This window comes from Papilio machaon, chromosome 13, assembly GCF_912999745.1.
Source record: "Papilio machaon chromosome 13, ilPapMach1.1, whole genome shotgun sequence".
Lineage (NCBI taxonomy): Eukaryota > Metazoa > Arthropoda > Insecta > Lepidoptera > Papilionidae > Papilio > Papilio machaon.
This window is the reverse complement of record NC_059998.1, coordinates 67,812-90,763: the sequence shown is the minus strand read 5'-3', so window position 1 is coordinate 90,763 and position 22,952 is coordinate 67,812. Positions and strand designations below refer to the sequence as shown.

General features: G+C 43.6%; 2 protein-coding genes and 1 long non-coding RNA gene across 7 annotated transcripts; 1 reads left to right on the top strand and 2 right to left on the bottom strand.

Moving 5' to 3' along the window:
- Positions 1-454: 454 nt before the first annotated feature.
- LOC106710400 lies at positions 455-15,119 on the bottom strand. Of its 2 annotated transcripts, none has more exons than XM_014502440.2 (7): positions 15,093-15,119; positions 4,089-4,253; positions 3,627-3,781; positions 3,289-3,490; positions 3,064-3,210; positions 2,831-2,983; positions 455-2,694 (listed from the first exon to the last, which is right to left on the bottom strand). In XM_014502440.2, the coding sequence occupies exons 2-7, from the start codon at positions 4,246-4,248 to the stop codon at positions 1,748-1,750; spliced, it is 1,764 nt and encodes a 587-aa protein (XP_014357926.2). In that variant the 5' UTR covers positions 4,249-4,253; positions 15,093-15,119; the 3' UTR covers positions 455-1,747. The 2 variants fall into 2 exon arrangements, with proteins under 2 accessions (XP_014357926.2, XP_014357927.2); XM_014502441.2 differs by lacking the exon at positions 15,093-15,119 and adding an exon at positions 10,823-10,851.
- Positions 15,120-15,195: 76 nt separating this feature from the next.
- On the top strand, positions 15,196-18,667 carry LOC106710401 (ras-related protein M-Ras). Its single transcript, XM_014502442.2, has 6 exons — positions 15,196-15,404; positions 15,501-15,601; positions 16,763-16,916; positions 17,376-17,529; positions 17,952-18,114; positions 18,211-18,667. The coding sequence occupies exons 2-6, from the start codon at positions 15,563-15,565 to the stop codon at positions 18,295-18,297; spliced, it is 597 nt and encodes a 198-aa protein (XP_014357928.1). The 5' UTR covers positions 15,196-15,404; positions 15,501-15,562; the 3' UTR covers positions 18,298-18,667.
- A 1,737-nt stretch (positions 18,668-20,404) lies between these two features.
- Positions 20,405-22,617, bottom strand: LOC123721605. Of its 4 annotated transcripts, none has more exons than XR_006756267.1 (3): positions 22,226-22,617; positions 21,529-21,882; positions 20,405-20,842 (listed from the first exon to the last, which is right to left on the bottom strand). It is a non-coding gene; the product is annotated as an uncharacterized LOC123721605 (long non-coding RNA). The 4 variants fall into 4 exon arrangements; XR_006756269.1 differs by lacking the exon at positions 20,405-20,842 and adding an exon at positions 20,939-21,056 and having other exon boundaries at positions 21,411-21,882; XR_006756270.1 differs by lacking the exon at positions 20,405-20,842 and adding an exon at positions 21,110-21,281 and having other exon boundaries at positions 21,411-21,882.
- Positions 22,618-22,952: the final 335 nt, after the last annotated feature.

The window sequence follows — 22,952 nt, the reverse complement described above, 5'->3', positions numbered from 1 at the left end:
CGACTCCGTCCGCGCGGAATAAAAAAAAATGCATACATGATAAAAAGTTCCTATGTCCGTCTCCTAGTTCTAAGCTACCTCCCATCAATTTTCAGCTAAATCAGTTCGACCGATCTTGAATTATAAATAGTGTAACTAACACGACTTTTTTTATAAATATATATATCACATGTAACACTTGTGTGTTACCTTTTGAAATCCCACTATAATAAATACAAAAGTTTAGATGGATGAATGATATTTGGAACAGATATAGAACATAGTCTGGAAGAACACATAGCCTACTTATAAAGTTTTTAGCTAGTCGAAAATAAAAGTCTATATTGATACGTAACTACGTTTAATAAAATTTAAATTATGCGCTTCGTAGATTTGTTATTGCATTATAATATCACCATATTTAATATTTGTAAAATACTATTCCCAATACTGATTGTAATTAAAAGTTTCAACTTGACAAAGTTACCAGATACAAAATTAAAATATGTTAAAAAATCGGCCTACGCATTTTAATATAACTGGCAATACTAAAGGCTCCTGCATATATCCGGCCAAAAGGACTAGTATCCAGGTCAGAAATTATTAATTAAAAAAAATATACTGCACATATCCTGAGCGGAGACATAAAGTGGTGAACTTGTCATCAGACGTCATCCCTATCATTGTAGTTGACAAAATTGAGACAACAATATGGAAGATAAGTGACAAATAACATCTGCAGTATAAATAACACAAACATCGAGACAAAAACAAAATGTAACACGTACAAAACTAACGCTATTCTACGCTACTCAGTCTTAGCTGACACTAACGCGCAAGCTGTCTCCAAACTTATTTACTGACGCACTCAGAAACGTTTAGCGTGCACGAATATTTGTAATAATCACCATAGTTTTGGCCATCGACAAAATTTGTATTAAAATTTGTGCAGTATGGACGTAAAGTACTCCAAAAATGTCATATTAATTTCGCCATATTTAATTGACGATGATGATACGAAAGCGATTGTCACAAACATTAGCTAGACCAACAGTAGGCCCACTTAATGTAGATTTTAAAGTACAAAGAATAGACAATATATATTTTTTACGGCGGATACACTTAGGTGATCTTCGACACCCATAGACATCCTGAACACAAGAAGAACTGCAGATTTTATATTGTTTTTTAAATAAAATTGGAGACATCTTGTAGGTTTTTTGAGTATGTATATCGTTAGACGAACGGACATATATTGCACTTCTGAAACAATATAAATAGCAACAGTTGTAGAAACATAAAAAATATTGTAACATGAAAAATAAAACAAATACATTAAAAAACTATCCTACAATACTCGAAATGTTGGCACGGTACCGGTACCTGATGGAGTCTTCTTATATCTACATCATTTTTATAATTTTGGACGTTACTTATAGCCGAAATCTTCCAAGAAAGGAAATGTACACGCAGACAACTAGAATGGCTTCTGTCACATTTGTTATCTGTTTAAAACAGACGAATGAGATGAATTGTTCGTCTTGTTTCTTATTTTGTTCTGGATTAACTTTGCTCACATCTAATCGTCCTAGTCTTTCGTCACTCGACGATTCATCAGCGATCGTGTTTGCCTGTATGTTTCCTTATTTACATCTAATCTTTAAGACGCTACTTTCTTATCACTGGCAGATTACTAAAGAGATCATGGACGCGGAACGATCTCTAGTTCCTCTAAACGGAGGTCAGCTCGCTGAAGGCGAGGCGCCGGCTACAGCAGCCGGTAGGTCCACATGGAGAGCGGGCTCTGCAGCAGCGCGAGGTGCGGCGACTCCTTGCCGCCCACCAGCAGCAGGTGCAGCTGCGTGTCCCCGCCCCGCGCCCCACCCCCCGCCCCGCCTCCGCGCCGCACCCCCAGGTCCTGCAGCTCGATGTCGCCCTGCCCCACGCCCGAGTCCGGCGTCATCGCCACCCCCAGGTTCCTCACGTCCGGCCCCAGGTAATGCGGGTTGCTGAAGCCCAGCGACGACGGTCCCGATATCCTGTTCACCTTCTCGGCGCTCGCGTAGTCCGACGTCGACAGATCCGCCTCGTCCTCGCTCGCGCCCGTCGCGCCCTTGATGAACCTCACCGACGCGGACTTCGGAATGCTGATCACTTTAGTTTTCGGCGTTTTCGCTTCCTCGGCGTGACCGTTCCGCGAAGTGTCCCTTTTGATGTCCTCCTCGTCCTCGGAGTCTAGGTAGACGAGTTTGGCCGCCTCGACGGGCGAGAGGACGGGCGTCGGCAGGATCATGTCGGCGAAGTCGGGCACGGAGATGGGTTCGCGCGCCAGGTCCGCGCGGCGGGAGTCGGGCAGGTCGCCGGCGCGCGGGCTCTCGCCGCCGTCGATGACGTAGGCCGAGCGCGACTTGGCCAGCGCGGGCCGCTCGGAGCGCGAGAGGCTCTCGGTGGAGTCCTGGTCGACGGCCGCCAGAACGCTGTACGAGCAGCGCGCGGCGCGACGCAGGTGGAACGAGGACAGCTTCGAGATCTCGCGCAGGAAGCCGCCGGGCGGGTCCGAGCGCGCGCGCACGCTCGCCCGCGCCGCTCCCGCCCGCACGCCTTCCGCGGTACTCCCGCCGCCCGCGCAGCCTCCGCCCACCAGCAGCGCGCGACTGTCCACGCGCGCCGATGGCCACTTTACACTTTGGTTCATCCGCTCCCAGGTCTCTGTAGCTGTCGAACGTTCAAATGTTAAAAATCGTGTACATGTATTACAAACTTAAAAAAAGATAAATTATTATATACAATGGGATATAATAACATATCTAATGGGATCGTCAATTAAACAAATATATGAAAGAGCCGATACCGAAATGGAAGCGCCACATTTCGTTGGTTGGGTGTCCGCGCGCCTCGCCGCCGAAGATGTAGAGGTGTGCGCCCGCACGCAGGCCAACGTGTCCGCTGCGCGCGCCCGGCGCCGGTCCCCGCCCCGCGCGTACGCACGTCCAAACGCGCGACACTGTACAGCGATACTCTGGTACAACGGCGAGTCGTCAGTCGTGACACACTCTTGAATTGATACAGTGTGTTGTTACATACGGATGTCGTAGTGCCAAAGATCGGCGCAGTCGCGCAGGTCGCACTGCCCGCCGTGCACATACAACCGCTCGGCCAGTAGCGCGGCCGCGTGCCGGTGCCGCGCCGGGCCCGCGCGCAGCGCTCGCACCTCACGCCACGTCTCCGACTCTGAAAAACAATTTAAATAATTTCTTTCGAAAAATGAATATTCATTCACAGAATCATAATAATTTGTGGTTTTGATACCATAGTGGAAGGCCCAGAGCTCGTTGGTGGAGCCGCGCAGGTCCATGTAGCCGCCGTAGAGTAGCAGGCAGTCGTCCAGCGTGTGTGCCGAATGTCCGCGACGCGCGCTCGGGGACACGCCTACAGCCGCCCGCGCGCCGCGTCTCCGCCCCGCCCCGCCCCCGCAGGACACTCGTCCCGGCAACTTGCGCCACACGCACAACTGCAATCAACTCATACAATACTATCGACATCCGTAACCACTTATCGCTTAAGTGTAAGGGCAGTGTTTGGAACAGACTTATAACTAAGTTTTTGAGAATCTTATCGATCGCACTGCGTTACTGTATGCATCGTACTTGCGTGTCGTATATCCAGAGCGGCGTCTCGCTGGAGGAGGAGCCGGGCTCGCCGCCGAACACGTACAATTTGTCTCCATGTGCGGTGGCCGAATGCTCCTGCAGCGCAGGCGGCGGCTCCCCGCGCTGCTCCAGCCGCTCCCACTCGCCCCGCGCTGACACACAAGACCAAACTTTGTTAGTGGTTACATTGTCATACGTTATGCCGCATCGAATTTCTTTCGAATTTTATTCGATACTGAATCTGCATAAAACATACTTAATAAAAATGTTTGCTGTATTGTGTTTCTAAACGCTTTGTCTAGTTGAAGATAAATAGTGATTGGGCACGTCTGGTGCGCGGCTGGCAGCTTGCCACCGACCCGCGATGCTATATTCCTTAATGCTGTAATTTATGTTTTTAGAATAGATTAGAGAGCGTGCATGAATTGCTTACTACAAGTCTATATTTTTCTGCGTTACCAAGTGAGTATCGCCAGAAATCCCTGAGCGGCAGACAGCCGCCGGCGCCGCGGCCACCCAACACGTACAGGTGACCGCCCAGCAGCGTCGCCGAATGCTTGGCGCGTGAGCACGGCGCTGCGCTTCCCGCACCCCCGGCGCTCTCCACGCACGTCCACATCTCACCTGAGAATATCATGGTTATTTATTACATTAATCACTAATCCCTGAAATCAAAATTCGATCCTTAAGATCGATCCGAAAATTAATTTTAATTAATTTAATTTAACTTGATTACCATTCGATCTATATTTTAAATTCGCGACTCAAGAAAAAACGGTTCTAAATAGAACATTGTTTGTTAATAATATTAATCGACGAGAAGATCTTGATCTTAGAATGGCAGCAATTTTGTAAAACGGTTTCCACACCCTTGTAGCTATAATCACAGGGTTCAAGGACTCGAGAGCATTTCCGACCAAAATGACGCCCCAGCGACCCCTCGCAGTCTGGCCCTACGTCCCAGCCACCGCCGCCGGTGTCCCATGCGTCACGCGGACGTTAAATGAAATGCGAGCCTCCCTTGAGCCCCGTAGTCGCTGCCTGCTACTCCACAAGTATTGCTCATTGAGATCTCCAACCCTCCCTCATACAGACACTAGGTCGGGAAATGTCGTTTAAACGTGTAAATATTGACGATACGAGATAAAACATCGGTTTTGTGAATATCTAAAGAAGTTTTCAATTAATGCTATGTTATTTTAATTTATTATATTTTGAATTGAACCAAATACATTTGCTTTTGTACGTATTCACGACGTTATTAAACAGTTATAACGCTTCGTAGCTACGCGCTACGCCGTAGAGACCAGAGTCACCCACGTACTCGTTGTTAAATATAATATGAACGATACGATTTTACATTTGAAAACTTAATTGTTTCTTATTTAATTTTACATGTTATCAATAATAGTCCATTATTTTGTACTTTTTAAATGTTATTTAACACTGGATTACTTTGGAATGTTCTTCACAAATTTTATAAAAGATTTATTTCCAAACTTGTTATTTTCCGTCAGGTTGCGTTTTTTCTTGCTACCAAAGCTAAGAGATCAAAGTATCAATGTGTATTGCATCAAATATTTATCTAGGTCCGGGCCGCAGGGCGCTCGTCGCTCGCCACTCGCAACCCTTTGTGCACCCTCTGCCGCAGCGCGGGGCAGCCTAGCGAACGCCCCCGCCCTGCTTCCGATCTCAAAAAAAAACAGACTACGCTTTTTTACCTTTTTTGTTTGACTTCATTTGTTCAAGAGTAACGAGCAACCGTTAAAGTTAGAGAGACTGTTTACAACCAAGTTTTTTAATTCAACTTCATAAAATTTTGTGAGCATTTAATTTTAGTTCTTGAAATCTTTCGCAATAAGTACCAATTACAAGAAATATGTGTACATTAGTCGTATGTTGATAAAATAAAACGAAAGAAAAACAATTAGGTATTTAACTTAAGCTTCCAATCTCCATAGCTGACAGAGAAATTAAAAAACCTAAGATTATTTGAGTAAAGGCATCTAAAAACTGTTTACAAATTAGTATTTCCTACCACTAAAAGTTCTTGCAGAAACTACTAGCATTAGTACATCGATTCATCATAATCTATGTATTTTAATCACTATGAGGTCTAACGTTGAATAAAAGAGGTTTCACGAGTGCAGTGGCCACCCTCGGCCACCGCCGGCGGGCGCCGGGTGGGGGCACGGCGTAGGCTGGAGGAGGGGGTGGGGTATCGCTTATCTCGTCGACGGCGTTTAGCTCGGTGTGTGGGCCGAGCTCCGTTGCCACATCAGTAGACGTAATTGAGGGTCCCTGCACAGCTTTGATGTATACGTAAATAGAACACCTCTACTCCGTGACATTATTGAGATGTTGTTTTAATTTTGCTGGACGCAATTATTTAAATTTGGCTAAATTGTAAGTTGCTTTTTTAAACTGTTCTGAAAATGTGCTACGGTTTCGTAGGTACTGAGAGTATCCTACCACTATTAATACATATTATAGTAGTTATCGAAACTTTAAAGATTAATAATTTAGCTTGATACTGATATTTAGATATTTTTCATTATGATCATCATGCATATGTATATTTTTCATTTTATATTATCTCAAACTATATAGTCTCGATAATTTTTTGTCACTTAGTAAATACTTCTTCGTACTTTTCACGTAGGTGAGTATATTATTGTGGTTGTGGTACAAAAATCACTTTAAGTATACTTTTTCTCTCGCAGTTTCATAACTCAGCATACTTTGTTCCTTGTAACGAGCACGGATCTTATCCACTCAATTTGAGGGTCTCTACGAGGGAAACTATGTTCAAGGTCCCATGTCGGTTTTATATACAATACTACCTAGAATTTACTACTAACGTCTGTATAATTCGACTGTACTGAGTGCTTTGTTGCGCTATATTGCTACTCTATCATGTAATTTTGTGGTTAATAATAATTTTTTTATGTTATTTGTTTACCCTCTTTAATTTGTGTAACCACTTTACTATGCCATTAATGAATTTGATATACATGTAAATTGATACACTTACGATCGTATTTCAAAGAATAACATTCTTCAACAGTTTGGTAACAAAGATGTAAAGTAAGATTTAAATTTCTCCCCTTTGCCGGAAGCGCATAAAAGGCAGGTCGCGGGCGCGGCGCACACTGGCATTGTGTGCTGTGTGCCTGTGTGTAGCACGCGCGTCGCGTCGTGAGTACGGTTGCTCGCGTGACGCTTGTTTTATTGTAACGTGCATTTGACATCTAAATGCCGCACGCGATACATTTTCAATACTTACATAGCTTGAAATATTGCTATGAAAAAAAAAAAGTTTTTATTGATCTTTTATTACACAAAGGTTACTAAGGTATACTAGGTCGCTAAGAATTTAAATCAAGAACATACACATGCAACATAATTTTACGTTTTTTTTTAAATCAGTTTCTTGTACAATATTCAGTGCATTGTCGGCAGTCCGCTGTGTCATTTGTCACATTGTCTAGTCGCACTCATCAACACCGTGTCACATTTACATCGATTTTAAATTCACGTCATGGGGAAGGGCCCAGCCCCAGCCGGCGTCGACACGGGCCCGACAAATTGGATTTCAATGCCCCACGTAGGTACAGGCTGCATTTGCCAACATCTCTTAGATGTAAAATCATATTGACGATTTGAAAACATCATCCCTTATTGAAGCTGGATAAAATGTATATTTGACACACGATTTATTTCGACGTAATCACTTTCATTATTACTCTTATTAAAAAAATATAATATTTCAAATTTATCATATTTAATTTAAGAAATTAAATACTTCTAGATTTCTATTAGGCTGGCGTTTAATAGAAATCTAGAAGTTACCTAGTTATTTCATAAGAACATTCACTCCACATTCGTTACGGTCAAAAACAACTTTAATTCCACAAAAATTAGCCCAATAACGTATGTTGATAAGTTACATAATATGATCGAAGTATACGAAATGTTTATTTTTATCCGATGATCAGCACAGTCGGGTCGGCATTACCAAAATATTTCTCTTTCATGTACTTCAAAGGGGACGTAGCCTGCTCACATATAATCTGATGAAAGGGACGCTTTTTATTTAATATTTTATTCTACGAGTTGTTAGTAGAAATTTAACTTTGCTTAAAGTTTAGTGATATACCAGCGAAGTGAAATAGTTGTGCAAAAGTAATATTCTATTAGTTTAACATAGCACCGAGTGTAATCATTGAGACAGGAGTTTAATCATTAGTATGTTTGTTATTCAAAATATGCTTACGTTGTTATTCATTCATTGAAGAGTCATGAGAATGTCAAGCTAGTTATATCATTAAAGTTTTTAGAAATGTCAAATACTCGAAAAGATTATTGCCATCAAAATTTTAACTGTGGTTTCGCCACAACTCACTTTATTTACACACTACAAATTAGAAACTAAGAAAAATAGGCCTTAATACTTTAGACGTAAGGTTAGTTATTGCTCGCGGCGAGGTACCCGCCTGGATCAGAGGGTGAGCAGCCCCCACATGTCCGCTATCGACGCTGTTATGTAATAACATCCAGTCTGTTCGTCTATGAACGACGTCTATCCGCTTGTTCGAGAATAATTAAATGGCTCATGTTCACGAATCGTAGAGCTGATCAAATTCATTACATAGAGCATTTGTAATAATAGAAAACTTCGAAGAATAGAGACGTTAGAGAATAGTTTTCCGATTGTATTCGCCAGACATGGGTAGAACTTCGAAGTAAGAGCTGGTACAAGCGGTACAGATAGCTTCAAGGGCTTGGCGTTGGGCGATGTTTAGTATTCATAAAAAATAATTTTCGCCACTAAACGGACTGATACAGGATTTTGTAACCAACGCTTAAAAGTCCATAAATAAGTGTTATTGCTTTCCTCGACAAAACTATAATGTTCCTCGTAGCAGGTTTTTTAATGCTTCAAGCACTGAATTGATCGTCTTAAAACCCAGACGATGATAATTAACTAAAACTTTGTTAGCAAACTGCAAAGTTAGTTGCCTGCGAGAGTTCACATTCGCTCACTAATTGAATTATTGAACAAAAAACTTTTACTGTGGAATGTTTGTTATACGACGAAACAGTAGATATATGTTAAATTTAATAAATAATACATTACAAGTACATTGCAATTAAAACAATAAATTGAATAGTTATAAAAAAATACTTATGTATAATTTTTAACATACAATATCTATAAAAAAAAAAATCAAACGTCTTTAGTATATTCCGGTGAATGCAGTAAAAAAAATAATAAAACAGACGAAGGTAATGTATTCCACATTTAGAGCAGTTCAGCAGACGTAAGAGCTAAGCGTAGTCTGTGGGCTAGAACATCGCCTGCGGCCGCGCGCAGCACTCGACACTCTTTGTAGGTTAACATTGTACCATCGGGTAGGGGTAGGTACCTCAATTATGTTTTTCCGTTTTAAAAATTATTTAAACAATGAATAAGATAAATTATAACATACAATAGTTATATATATACAAGCAAACTTGGTCTTGGTCCATGCCAAAATAATTCTCAGTTTGTTATTAATTAACTACTAGTGTAATTAAGTTAGTAATGAACTATTAGTATGCGTTATGTAGCGATAACCAATGGATTAGTACCTAGTATTTATCAGTAATCTATTTGTTACAATTGTTATCAGTCTTTAACGTAACAAAGCATATTGCTTTTGTAGCTGTTTTTTTGGCAGTGAAGAAACTCTTTAAAACTGTGGGGAGTTACGTTTTTAAAGAGTCAAAAAAGGTAGTGTTGTGTAACACAGGCATTGTGTCTTGTTCACTTTGCGTAGAGGTGTGAACATCCCTCTGCCGGGACATCGAGGGGTTAACAGCCACTACACAACGCGTAGTTAACAATGAACAACAGGTTAACAATATCTTGTCTTTTACTTAAACTGTAGTTAACTCTTTATATAATTTCTAATTAATTATTGGAAGTTTTGTACATCATTAATAAATTCCATTTAAAATATATTTCGTTAGATTTTTGTTTGCTTTTTCTAAAAAAAAATACTTTGTTTTTTATTTTTATTCTTTCGATGAAAACATATTAAAACTGTTTTAAAGAAATCGACGAGCGGAATTCTCAAGCCTTGCGTTAACAAACGATTTTAATTTATATTTAAAAAGACTTGTCTTTCAAGTTAAGTACAAAGTTCTCGGCACAAACAAGAAACGAGAAAGCAATAATAGTAAATGAAAAATGTTTTCGTTCACAGAATGAGCCTTTGTAAATAGAAAAATTGTTGGTACGATACAACGCAACTATGGTTCTTGTTTCCACTGGAGAGCAGGTAGTGCTTCTTTCAACATTGCTATGTGAGGATGTAAGGTAGGATCACTCACTCACTATTGATTTAACACATCTTTGCAGAAAAGGAAATATGTTGACTATTTATGTATCTAGTGTGAAAGCACTAGTACTTTTCTATTAAAAAATAATAATAATAAACACCAGATAAAAGTAAAAAACTAAATAGTCCAAGAATAAAACTCCTTTAAATGTGTTAACGACTTACGACTATTATTAGTTAAAGATTGTTAAGATAAAATAGAGAAATAATTTACAACACAAAGAAAATTTTAACAAACAATTAATTAGATAGAGCTATTCTGCAAAAATCGGCAGACTTCTTTGTTATGATTTAATCTTATTGCGCGACGTCAAAAGATCACGTCTTCAGATCTATGGCCGTCGCCATCGTTGGTTGTACGCTAATTAGAAATCAAAGCAGGAAGTTGCCGCAATCATTGCGAAAATCTCGATTGACACTTGCCCTATATTTTCAATACTTATCTCATTTTCAGACTACAGCTTCCGTACATTTTTCTACCAGAGATCTTGAGAAATTCAATTATCAGTTACGTAACAAAACCTTATCTAATTATAACAGAGATGATAAAATAAAGTCATGAAAAGTTGTACAAAAAATTAACTAGCAACAAACATACACTTATTTGGCATATGTTTTTCATAACAAAGGATAAAACTACGAGAAATGAGAGAGTTGCTACATAACTAATAAAAATACCAAGTAATGGCAGAAATCAGCAGTCCAGACTCCGATTAATTAAGTCACAGTACGCCTAATGTACGCACTTAGCTTTTTTCAAGCACCTCACGAGTGTTATCATTACTTAACTAAGACTGTATTACTTACCGGCCACTCAGCATCTTTTTAATATCAACATTTAAAAACACTCGCGACAATTTAATTAAATACCAAAATAAAGTATACGCATATCGTAGGAATAATTTTTGTTTAAAATTTGAATCGAATAATTTGTTGGATTAATGTAACAAAGTGCAATGAACCGGCGGTTGTTTTGCGCAAGGAAAAGCTCTCCTGTAGCGGAGGTGCGCAAGGGACTGAGCTACTGAGGGTTGGTTTGCCATTCGGCGGGGTCCGTTCAGAAACAATCTGATTTCTGCAATACGCAGGCGTGTGTTTATTGTTACGTATTCACCTCTACACGATGTTTACGAGCTTATTTTTAATTAATACATTTGACAGCCGTAATAAATGAAGGTTACAATATTACTGAATAGTTCTGATGGCGAATTCAGGCGCAAAATATTCTACGGTTTTACATAGTGGTTTTTCATGTTAAATATGTGACAGCTGCGAAAGGATGAAACTCACCTCATTGAACCTCAACGGGAAGAAACCTGATGTCATATTTAGTACTTATTTCCATATCTTCAAAATGTTTTATAACGTGTCTATAATAATATTATTAAGCTGTTACTTATATTTTAATCAATCTAAAAAGAAAATTGTATTAAAAATACATTTTACAATTTTTACATTTTAGGAAAACTGAAAACGCATTTCAGAACGTGCAAAATCGATAAGGCGGGAAAGCGCCGAAAGCGCGGGAAGCCCGGAGGGGTAGCCATTTTGTCGGGTCCGTTGCCATGACAATGTTAAAAAAGACTAACACTTCATAATGAAGCGATAAATAAAACAAAAACTATTAATTTACAGAATAATTTTAATTTGAAATAGCATGTTTTTAATACGGTTACAGATTTAAATAAATGCTTGCTTAATATATCTTAATGCGCAATGCAGTTTAATATTTTAAAAAATGTATTAAAGCTTGTAAATATTGCGTACGTACAAACTATATACTGTAGTTCCAACAGTAGGTAAAAATACAATCTGGTACATTCGGGGCGATAAACGGATCAGTGAGGCAAGCGAAGCCAATAAATCAGCACCTGCTACCCACCCTGTCCCCGGAGGGCGTCGTAAATATGTACTAAGCAGTACACGTGTCTACGAAAGCCGAATGATTTGTGCTAGTGAAGAGATAGCATGGCATGTTAAAAAGATTTGTTGAGGTTACACATCATAGCGAGGCTGTGTGTTTTACACGTACTAAAAAAGATATTTGAAAAAGAAAAAGGAAACAGACAATTGGTGACTTTGTCTTTTCACAGTTAAAGTTTCTTTTTCTCATTTTACTCATCGTTTTTGTTATTTAAATGTTACAGTTCTTTCGTAATATAAAAGTAGCGTATAATGCATAGAATTAGTATTTCTCGAGCCGATAAGTCCTTGCATGGCAAATTTATCCACAGTAGTGCGAATTACGTTTTAATAAAATACATCACGCACGATCACTCAGGTCATTACGTCAAGTGACCAAATCTGTTAATGAACCTGACTCAACCATAAGTTCTACTAGATCTAGCAAAACCATGAATCGGTTGAACTACAGAACTGAGCGTGAAGTACTTTTCAAACTTTAAAAGGGCAAAGCAACTATTTTATTCTACGAGTTTCTAGAAATAATCAAATGAAATAACAAAACGGACGGTTTTTCATGTAGCTATAACCTATAACATGTTTGAAAGTGGGTAAAAAATTTGGGTCACTGCGGACCTGGGCTTAGGCGTGGCCGATTGCCTGTACGATAATGTTTTCGATCATTGACCTCATGCCATTTTATAATTTAAATATTCTGAGATAAGGTTTGAGGATTAATTAGTTCATATTTAGACACGTGAGTGAGAACGTTATTTATATTTGAAATGTATAAAAAAACCTTATAATTAAGGTTAAAATGCTTCACATTGTTTTCAGTAAGACTTTTTTCAGTATCGTAAATTAAATGTGGGAATACCAATATTTTTCTATTAATTTTATCTCTATTCGTAATGTCACAGTGTCAACAGCCCATCCTAAGTACAATTCAATTCAGGGATTCAATTAATATCGGCCATTTGCTGTCAAGGCCGGAGGAGGCAAGAATTGGTTTATCTCGATTAAGCCGAACGATTCCGTGGGGAGTGATCACTCTGTTTTTCGGACGCAAGTTAACTTGCAAAAGAATTCAGATTTTCTTTGGCTGTGTATTTCGGTTAACATTGTTAAATGAAAGTGGTAATATTTATTGTCGCTTGATATTCGCAGGGGTATACTGCAGTATGAGCAAATCAACGCATTCGACTCAGAGTAAGTTAGCAGAAATTCGATACTACCAACAATATTTACAGGACATACACCTACTAAGTACTTAATAAACTTTCTTTTTATAATAAACGTACCTTCGTATGTTTTATTATAAATGTCTTGAGAACTTATGTTGGGAATGAAGTGATAACCTGTAGAAAAAGTAACATCTAAATTTTAGTAGCTCTAAATCCTGGTGCTGGGGTATTAGGTCTATTCAACATACGACGAACACCCAGTACGACTTTATTCACATCTTTGAATTATTCGCAGATATATGTACATCGCCAGAGCTGGGCATTAACTCGTTAATCCGTTAATCGTTAATTAACGAAGTTAACATTTTGCTTAACGGATTAACTTTTAAGTTAACTTCAAAAAGTGTTAACGCTTTTGTTAACTTCCGTTAAACTCAACTTCCGTTAATAAAAGTCCGTTAATCGTTAAATTAGGAACTTGGAGACGTGTTGTCATTTTGTTTAAATTACGTTCCCCGCCACGCTCGTAAGTTCAGCTCTGTTGGGCGACTGTCGGCGACTCGAATGGTGAACGAACGAGTTGATAATTGATATATCTGAAGTTCGCGTGCAAGTGTGATGCATCAGAACGTCCGGGAAAGACGTGACCTACAGGGCAAAATCAAAAGAAGATTCGAAATATGTAGTATATTTCATTACGAGTAAATAAAAGCAAGAGTATGTAATAGCCCACATTCCAAACGCTCTTCGTCCCTGCAATACGCCACTTTTTGAACAACTATATTAAAATACTTTTTTACTCGTGCGTTCTCTTTCCCAACTCTCAAAATAATGTCTGTTAAAAAGAAGAACCAACCACAAAGTTTTTACAAAAAAAAAATCATTGAAGTTTTTATGTTTCGTGCAAATATTTCTAAAAAGAAGTTTCTAATTTGTTACTATATCAGATTTAATGATTTGATTCAATGAATTAGGTTAGGTTTCATTTTATTTCATCTCATTAAATTTCATTTTCATTTCATATCAATAAAAATAATCTACTGAAGACTTGGCTGTTCGGGCATAGTTCTTTGCCTACCCAGAATGGGTGAAGAAAACAAAAAAATCTCTGTTTGTATTCTTTTACAGTTGGCGCCATTTTCCAAACATTTTAGTTAGTTGAGTTTATTGTGTTTTTATTATTCTATTAAATTGCTTCATTTTTGTACAACTGTATAAAAAATAGTTGTTTAGTACACGTGCGAACCTGTCATTACAACTTGTTCCAACTGTCAACCCTCACCTTCGGCTGCGCCACGGCTCGGGTAGACATTTGTCGAAACTCATTGCAATGTCAGGCTTTCCGCACTGGTAATGAAATATACTATACTGCATCCATACTTTTCTATAATTCTAATGTGAATGTGTTAAAGTGTATAGTCAAATTACTATTTTAAAAAAGTGTCGCCACATAAGTGTGAAATTAGTATGTATAATTTTGGCATGGTTAACTGTTAACGATTAACTTTAACTTGCGTTAAATTTTCGAGAATTTAACGCTTTAACGATTAACGAAGTTAATTTTTTAATTAACGAATTAACGATTAACGAAGTTAACTTTTCGATTAACTGTGCCCACCTGTGTACATCGCGATGTTCTTTACCATAAGAACGTCAGATTAATGTAATATAATATACATGGCGGGTATTGGACTCAAGACTTATAGAATTTGTGGGTAATTTCATTCACACACCTTTATAAGATTCTATAAAAACTCATTTAATACCACTTTTTATGACTTTAGTTTTTTAATGTTTTACTTGTAAGGTCTGACCATAAATATAAAAACACATTGTCAAGAGGGTGCTACAATCTCCATTGATATTGCAACACTTTCAACATCTTTTACATCTACAGCAATACAATAACTTAATTCTGAAGGTTTTTCGCAATAAGGCGAAGAGTTTATTTTTCTGGGCAACTTATATAAATAAATAGCATTCAATCCTACCTTGAATTTTTGTATCCAATCCAAACAGAATCTTTACATCACAATTATAATTTTTATAATTAATTTTTATAACGAAAATCCGAAACAATTGTCACTGTCATATCCTTCATCGGCTGTCATCTGTCATTATTGCAAAAATGTCTGAAATTGTTCGTATCTTTTAAAAAAAAGATTAAAATGTAAAAAGATAATTAAAGTAGAATACACTGTTTGGTTTTATTAATCACCGAAATATTAATAACGCGATCGCGACTGTTAACGGTCGTTTGGTCCGACTGAGCACCGTTTACAAGACTAGGAAGTAATGCAGAGGTACAGTTACTTGATGGATACAGGTGGTGCGTAGGACGTACGATGTAGCACTGTGCTTGTTTGTAGATACAAAAGGTCCGTTTGGGATTGTTACAGATAATATCCCATGAACGTCGAGTGCTCGAAGCCAAGTGCCGAATTATTGCTGTGCAGACAAAATGACGCGCCCCGGTCCCCCGAGCGACAATCTCCCGACAGTAAGCTGTTTACTTTTTAATTGTTTGTTTAATATTGATAAAAATAGACCTACATGATAATAGAAACTTTACCTGTTTTATAACAAATACATGTATAAATGTATATTACATGTAACATAATTAATCTGAAATATTTTAATTAAATAAGTAGAAATAATTAAAATTGTTTACATAAAAATCCAGATAGTCTGTAATGTATTTCAATATTGGTTGTTGTGTATTTGTTAAGGAAAAATTATTAAAATGGATATAACATATATATTGCTTGTTGTTCAAGTACATACTTGATAACATATGTAGAAGTTAATTAGTTGTCTGTTTTCAAAGTGCACACAGAGCTCTATTGTCAATATGAAATGAATAACTATATTCATTGATACTGAATATGATTTTAATTATGACTTGAATACTTCTAAATCTTAATGATTTTGTTACATAATTATAAAATCATGGTAAAGTATAACAGTACCACTGAAGTATACGGGATCAGTAACTACAGCGACAAGAACTTAGTTTTTCTATTTATAATGTTTTCTTACTTATTTTTATTTTTCCTTTATTTTGAATTATTTATTTTATATGATATTTAATTTTAATAAATTCCTCCCAAGTAGGGTTAGCAACAGACAGGTGGCCAGACATATAAAACTAAAGCCAAAACTTTAAGGTTTTACAACCTTGTGTGCCAACTCCACGTGAGTGGGAAAAGGCCAGGGAAATGATGAATTATAGTAACATATATTGAATAAATACAGAAAACTTTAACACACATTCTACCACCTTAATATGTTATCATCTATAAAGTAAGTTTGTGGTTTGAATAATCACTAAACAGTTGTTAACATAAAAACTTTTTAGGGTTTTTTTTAAATTCTGTGCTGACGGAGTGGCGGGCGACACCTAGTCTGACATAATAATATCTGCTACAACCAGTATCTAATTTAATTATGTTATAAAAAACCTTTAAATAAATCCACAAGTGTTAAGTACCACTAGGTAATGATGGTGTTCCTATTTAATTTTTTTTTAAATATTAATATGGTGTTGCAATGCTTGTTGGGTGCCAGTTTTTATTAAAAATAATGCAACATACCATAGTAATACTGGAACTGTGTGGTGACATGTTCCAATGTTACATGTGTGACAATGTTACATTTGCAGGTGAAGCTGGTGGTGGTAGGAGATGGTGGTGTGGGCAAGAGTGCTATCACCATCCAGTTCTTCCAGAAGTTGTTTGTGACAGACTATGATCCTACCATTGAGGACTCCTACATACAGCACACTGAAGTGGATGGACAGTGGTGCATCTTAGATGGTACAAACATGTTTTGATAATTCTTTATTTATATTTACTCAGCCTGAAAGGTGGGTATGTGGTATTTTGCGTGTATGTTTTTATGTAGACGTGTTTGTTTGTACAGACAAAATAGGTTGTAGGAATATTCAAGTTACAAGCAATATTGAATTGTAAACCGATGATATTTTTTATCTATATTGTTTTCTGTCTTTCAGCCATTAATTTTAGTTCTCATCAAAACCAATGCTGTATTAATGGTTTAGTTTTACGATGCAGATGTTTTTGATTTTATCTTACTAATATTATAAATGTGACGGATGGATGGATGTTGATTGTATCTCCGGACTGGCGCGATGGATCTTGATGAAGTTTAATATAGAACTTAGTTTGAAAAAACACTAACTAAGTTTTTATTCTAATTAATTCCGTGCAGAGGGAGTCGGGGGTGTTCTGATCTTGTGGTGTGTGTTCTTCCAGTGCTGGACACAGCGGGACAGGAGGAGTTCAGTGCGATGCGGGAGCAGTACATGCGCAAGGGGGACGGCTTCCTGCTCGTGTACTCCGTCACAGACGCACAAAGTTACCAGAACATCCGCCATTTCCACACGCAGATACTGCGCGTCAAGGACAGGTCGCATTCTGAATGTTTTCTACCTAATTTTATACACAAGTTTTCTAGTGACTTAACAGTGGTAGACACCAGCACAGCAACATCTGAAGCATGAATGTGCAGGTTCACCCGGTGAAATACCATGACCAAATAGAAGGTAGTCTGATGAGTGTGTGTGCTAGATGACTTATTTTAGTCGTTTTTTCCTTCCTATCCTTTCTTCTGTGCATCCTCTTATCTGTTGTTGATTAAAGGTAGGTAATGGTGTGGTCGCTATTTGGCGAATTTAGTTAGTCGCTTGTACGTTTGATACCTAATAACATGAAAAATGGCTTATTCTAGACAAATTTTTAACAAAATACAAGTTACAAATAATGTAATGAAACATTGTGTTGCAATCCGCACATATTTGAGCAGTTATGTGATGTGTGTGTGATGTACAGAGAGACGTACCCGATGCTGGTGGCTGCCAACAAGGTGGACCTGGTGCACGCGCGCGCTGTCAGCGAGGAGGCGGGCCGCGAGCTGGCGCGCGCGCTCGCGGCTCCGTACATTGAGACCAGCGCCAAGGAGCCGCCGCTCAACATCGACGCCGCCTTCCACGAGGTCTGCTCGCAACACTGCAACACTGCAACACTGCAACACTGCAACACTGCAACACTGTCACCCTGCTGACAATACATACATTGTGACATGTTCCAGCTGGTGCGCATCATCCGCAAACACCCGCAGCAGGAGGAGAAGCAGCGACGTCGGCGCCGCGGACTCGGCCGCTGTCAGCTGCTCTGAACTGCGCCTCATCTGCACCTCATCTGCGCCTCATCTGCGCATCATCCGCAAACACCCGCAGCAGGAGGAGAAGCAGCGACGTCGGCGCCGCGGACTCGGCCGCTGTCAGCTGCTCTGAACTGCGCCTCATCTGCGCCTCATCTGCGCATCATCCGCAAACACCCGCAGCAGGAGGAGAAGCAGCGACGTCGGCGCCGCGGACTCGGCCGCTGTCAGCTGCTCTGAACTGCGCCTCATCTGCGCCTCATCTGCGCATCATCCGCAAACACCCGCAGCAGGAGGAGAAGCAGCGACGTCGGCGCCGCGGACTCGGCCGCTGTCAGCTGCTCTGAACTGCGCCTCATCTGCGCCTCATCTGCGCCTCATCTGCGCATCATCCGCAAACACCCGCAGCAGGAGGAGAAGCAGCGACGTCGGCGCCGCGGACTCGGCCGCTGTCAGCTGCTCTGAACTGCGCCTCATCTGCGCCTCATCTGCGCATCATCCGCAAACACCCACAGCAGGAGGAGAAGCAGCGACGTCGGCGCCGCGGACTCGGCCGCTGTCAGCTGCTCTGAACTGCGCCTCATCTGCGCCTCATCTGCGCATCATCCGCAAACACCCGCAGCAGGAGGAGAAGCAGCGACGTCGGCGCCGCGGACTCGGCCGCTGTCAGCTGCTCTGAACTGCGCCTCATCTGCGCCTCATCTGCGCATCATCCGCAAACACCCACAGCAGGAGGAGAAGCAGCGACGTCGGCGCCGCGGACTCGGCCGCTGTCAGCTGCTCTGAACTGCGCCTCATCTGCGCCTCATCTGCGCCTCATCCGCAAACACCCGCAGCAGGAGGAGAAGCAGCGACGTCGGCGCCGCGGACTCGGCCGCTGTCAGCTGCTCTGAACTGCGCCTCATCTGCGCCTCATCTGCGCATCATCCGCAAACACCCACAGCAGGAGGAGAAGCAGCGACGTCGGCGCCGCGGACTCGGCCGCTGTCAGCTGCTCTGAACTGCGCCTCATCTGCGCCTCATCTGCGCATCATCCGCAAACACCCGCAGCAGGAGGAGAAGCAGCGACGTCGGCGCCGCGGACTCGGCCGCTGTCAGCTGCTCTGAACTGCGCCTCATCTGCGCCTCATCTGCGCATCATCCGCAAACACCCACAGCAGGAGGAGAAGCAGCGACGTCGGCGCCGCGGACTCGGCCGCTGTCAGCTGCTCTGAACTGCGCCTCATCTGCGCCTCATCTGCGCATCATCCGCAAACACCCACAGCAGGAGGAGAAGCAGCGACGTCGGCGCCGCGGACTCGGCCGCTGTCAGCTGCTCTGAACTGCGCCTCATCTGCGCCTCATCTGCGCATCATCCGCAAACACCCGCAGCAGGAGGAGAAGCAGCGACGTCGGCGCCGCGGACTCGGCCGCTGTCAGCTGCTCTGAACTGCGCCTCATCTGCGCCTCATCTGCGCATCATCCGCAAACACCCACAGCAGGAGGAGAAGCAGCGACGTCGGCGCCGCGGACTCGGCCGCTGTCAGCTGCTCTGAACTGCGCCTCATCTGCGCATCATCCGCAAACACCCGCAGCAGGAGGAGAAGCAGCGACGTCGGCGCCGCGGACTCGGCCGCTGTCAGCTGCTCTGAACTGCGCCTCATCTGCGCCTCATCTGCGCCTCATCTGCGCATCATCCGCAAACACCCGCAGCAGGAGGAGAAGCAGCGACGTCGGCGCCGCGGACTCGGCCGCTGTCAGCTGCTCTGAACTGCGCCTCATCTGCGCCTCATCTGCGCATCATCCGCAAACACCCACAGCAGGAGGAGAAGCAGCGACGTCGGCGCCGCGGACTCGGCCGCTGTCAGCTGCTCTGAACTGCGCCTCATCTGCGCCTCATCTGCGCCTCATCTGCGCATCATCCGCAAACACCCGCAGCAGGAGGAGAAGCAGCGACGTCGGCGCCGCGGACTCGGCCGCTGTCAGCTGCTCTGAACTGCGCCTCATCTGCGCCTCATCTGCGCCTCATCTGCGCATCATCCGCAAACACCCGCAGCAGGAGGAGAAGCAGCGACGTCGGCGCCGCGGACTCGGCCGCTGTCAGCTGCTCTGAACTGCGCCTCATCTGCGCCTCATCTGCGCATCATCCGCAAACACCCACAGCAGGAGGAGAAGCAGCGACGTCGGCGCCGCGGACTCGGCCGCTGTCAGCTGCTCTGAACTGCGCCTCATCTGCGCCTCATCTGCGCATCATCCGCAAACACCCGCAGCAGGAGGAGAAGCAGCGACGTCGGCGCCGCGGACTCGGCCGCTGTCAGCTGCTCTGAACTGCGCCTCATCTGCGCCCCATCTGCGCCTCATCTGCGCATCATCCGCAAACACCCGCAGCAGGAGGAGAAGCAGCGACGTCGGCGCCGCGGACTCGGCCGCTGTCAGCTGCTCTGAACTGCGCCTCATCTGCGCCTCATCTGCGCCTCATCTGCGCATCATCCGCAAACACCCACAGCAGGAGGAGAAGCAGCGACGTCGGCGCCGCGGACTCGGCCGCTGTCAGCTGCTCTGAACTGCGCCTCATCTGCGCCTCATCTGCGCATCATCCGCAAACACCCGCAGCAGGAGGAGAAGCAGCGACGTCGGCGCCGCGGACTCGGCCGTTGTCAGCTGCTCTGAACTGCGCCTCATCTGCGCCTCATCTGCGCATCATCCGCAAACACCCGCAGCAGGAGGAGAAGCAGCGACGTCGGCGCCGCGGACTCGGCCGCTGTCAGCTGCTCTGAACTGCGCCTCATCTGCGCCTCATCTGCGTCTCATCTGCGCCTCATCTGCGCCTCATCTGCGCATCATCCGCAAACACCCACAGCAGGAGGAGAAGCAGCGACGTCGGCGCCGCGGACTCGGCCGCTGTCAGCTGCTCTGAACTGCGCCTCATCTGCGCATCATCCGCAAACACCCGCAGCAGGAGGAGAAGCAGCGACGTCGGCGCCGCGGACTCGGCCGCTGTCAGCTGCTCTGAACTGCGCCTCATCTGCGCCCCATCTGCGCCTCATCTGCGCATCATCCGCAAACACCCACAGCAGGAGGAGAAGCAGCGACGTCGGCGCCGCGGACTCGGCCGCTGTCAGCTGCTCTGAACTGCGCCTCATCTGCACCTCATCTGCGCCTCATCTGCGCATCATCCGCAAACACCCGCAGCAGGAGGAGAAGCAGCGACGTCGGCGCCGCGGACTCGGCCGCTGTCAGCTGCTCTGAACTGCGCCTCATCTGCACCTCATCTGCGCCTCATCTGCGCATCATCCGCAAACACCCACAGCAGGAGGAGAAGCAGCGACGTCGGCGCCGCGGACTCGGCCGCTGTCAGCTGCTCTGAACTGCGCCTCATCTGCGCCCCATCTGCGCCTCATCTGCGCATCATCCGCAAACACCCGCAGCAGGAGGAGAAGCAGCGACGTCGGCGCCGCGGACTCGGCCGCTGTCAGCTGCTCTGAACTGCGCCTCATCTGCGCCTCATCTGCGCCTCATCTGCGCATCATCCGCAAACACCCACAGCAGGAGGAGAAGCAGCGACGTCGGCGCCGCGGACTCGGCCGCTGTCAGCTGCTCTGAACTGCGCCTCATCTGCGCCTCATCTGCGCATCATCCGCAAACACCCGCAGCAGGAGGAGAAGCAGCGACGTCGGCGCCGCGGACTCGGCCGTTGTCAGCTGCTCTGAACTGCGCCTCATCTGCGCCTCATCTGCGCATCATCCGCAAACACCCGCAGCAGGAGGAGAAGCAGCGACGTCGGCGCCGCGGACTCGGCCGCTGTCAGCTGCTCTGAACTGCGCCTCATCTGCGCCTCATCTGCGTCTCATCTGCGCCTCATCTGCGCATCATCCGCAAACACCCGCAGCAGGAGGAGAAGCAGCGACGTCGGCGCCGCGGACTCGGCCGCTGTCAGCTGCTCTGAACTGCGCCTCATCTGCACCTCATCTGCGCCTCATCTGCGCATCATCCGCAAACACCCGCAGCAGGAGGAGAAGCAGCGACGTCGGCGCCGCGGACTCGGCCGCTGTCAGCTGCTCTGAACTGCGCCTCATCTGCACCTCATCTGCGCCTCATCTGCGCATCATCCGCAAACACCCACAGCAGGAGGAGAAGCAGCGACGTCGGCGCCGCGGACTCGGCCGCTGTCAGCTGCTCTGAACTGCGCCTCATCTGCACCTCATCTGCGCCTCATCTGCGCATCATCCGCAAACACCCACAGCAGGAGGAGAAGCAGCGACGTCGGCGCCGCGGACTCGGCCGCTGTCAGCTGCTCTGAACTGCGCCTCATCTGCGCCTCATCTGCGCCTCATCTGCGCCTCATCTGCGCCTCATCTGCGCCTCATCTGCGCCTCATCTGCGCCTCATCTGCGCAGCGACTTGTACGATGTTCAGAACAGATATGTTTGATGTCCTTTATACAGCAGTGTGAATTGCACTAAATTCATTTATAGTCTTAAACCCTTCGTATAAAAGGCGATGTAAATCTTTGAAACCCAGAGATTTTAGACTTACACAATGTCAATGTCGTTTACAACTTGTTTGTCAAAAATGTTGTACGAAATGTCGCTATAATTTTCAAGATTGCGGAGCAATAGACAATTCTCGTCAACGATACAATGTTGTGTTTGCGGAGTTCTCTCAATTCGATATTTGCGACACAAGAATAC

What these genes read in the sequence shown, in the direction of transcription:
- LOC106710400 (XM_014502440.2), bottom strand. Translation starts at nt 4,248, where the DNA reads ATGTGGACGTGCGTGGAGAGCGCCGGGGGTGCGGGAAGCGCAGCGCCG. An exon ending in TTTCTGGCGATACTCACTTG is followed by an intron (nt 3,782 to 4,088) that starts GTAACGCAGAAA and finishes CTTGTGTGTCAG; the next exon opens with CGCGGGGCGAGTGGGAGCGG. An exon ending in TCTTTGGCACTACGACATCC is followed by an intron (nt 2,984 to 3,063) that starts GTATGTAACAAC and finishes ATCGCTGTACAG; the next exon opens with TGTCGCGCGTTTGGACGTGC.
- LOC106710401 (XM_014502442.2), top strand. Translation starts at nt 15,563, where the DNA reads ATGACGCGCCCCGGTCCCCCGAGCGACAATCTCCCGACA. An exon ending in ACAGTGGTGCATCTTAGATG is followed by an intron (nt 16,917 to 17,375) that starts GTACAAACATGT and finishes GTGTTCTTCCAG; the next exon opens with TGCTGGACACAGCGGGACAG. An exon ending in TCGACGCCGCCTTCCACGAG is followed by an intron (nt 18,115 to 18,210) that starts GTCTGCTCGCAA and finishes GACATGTTCCAG; the next exon opens with CTGGTGCGCATCATCCGCAA.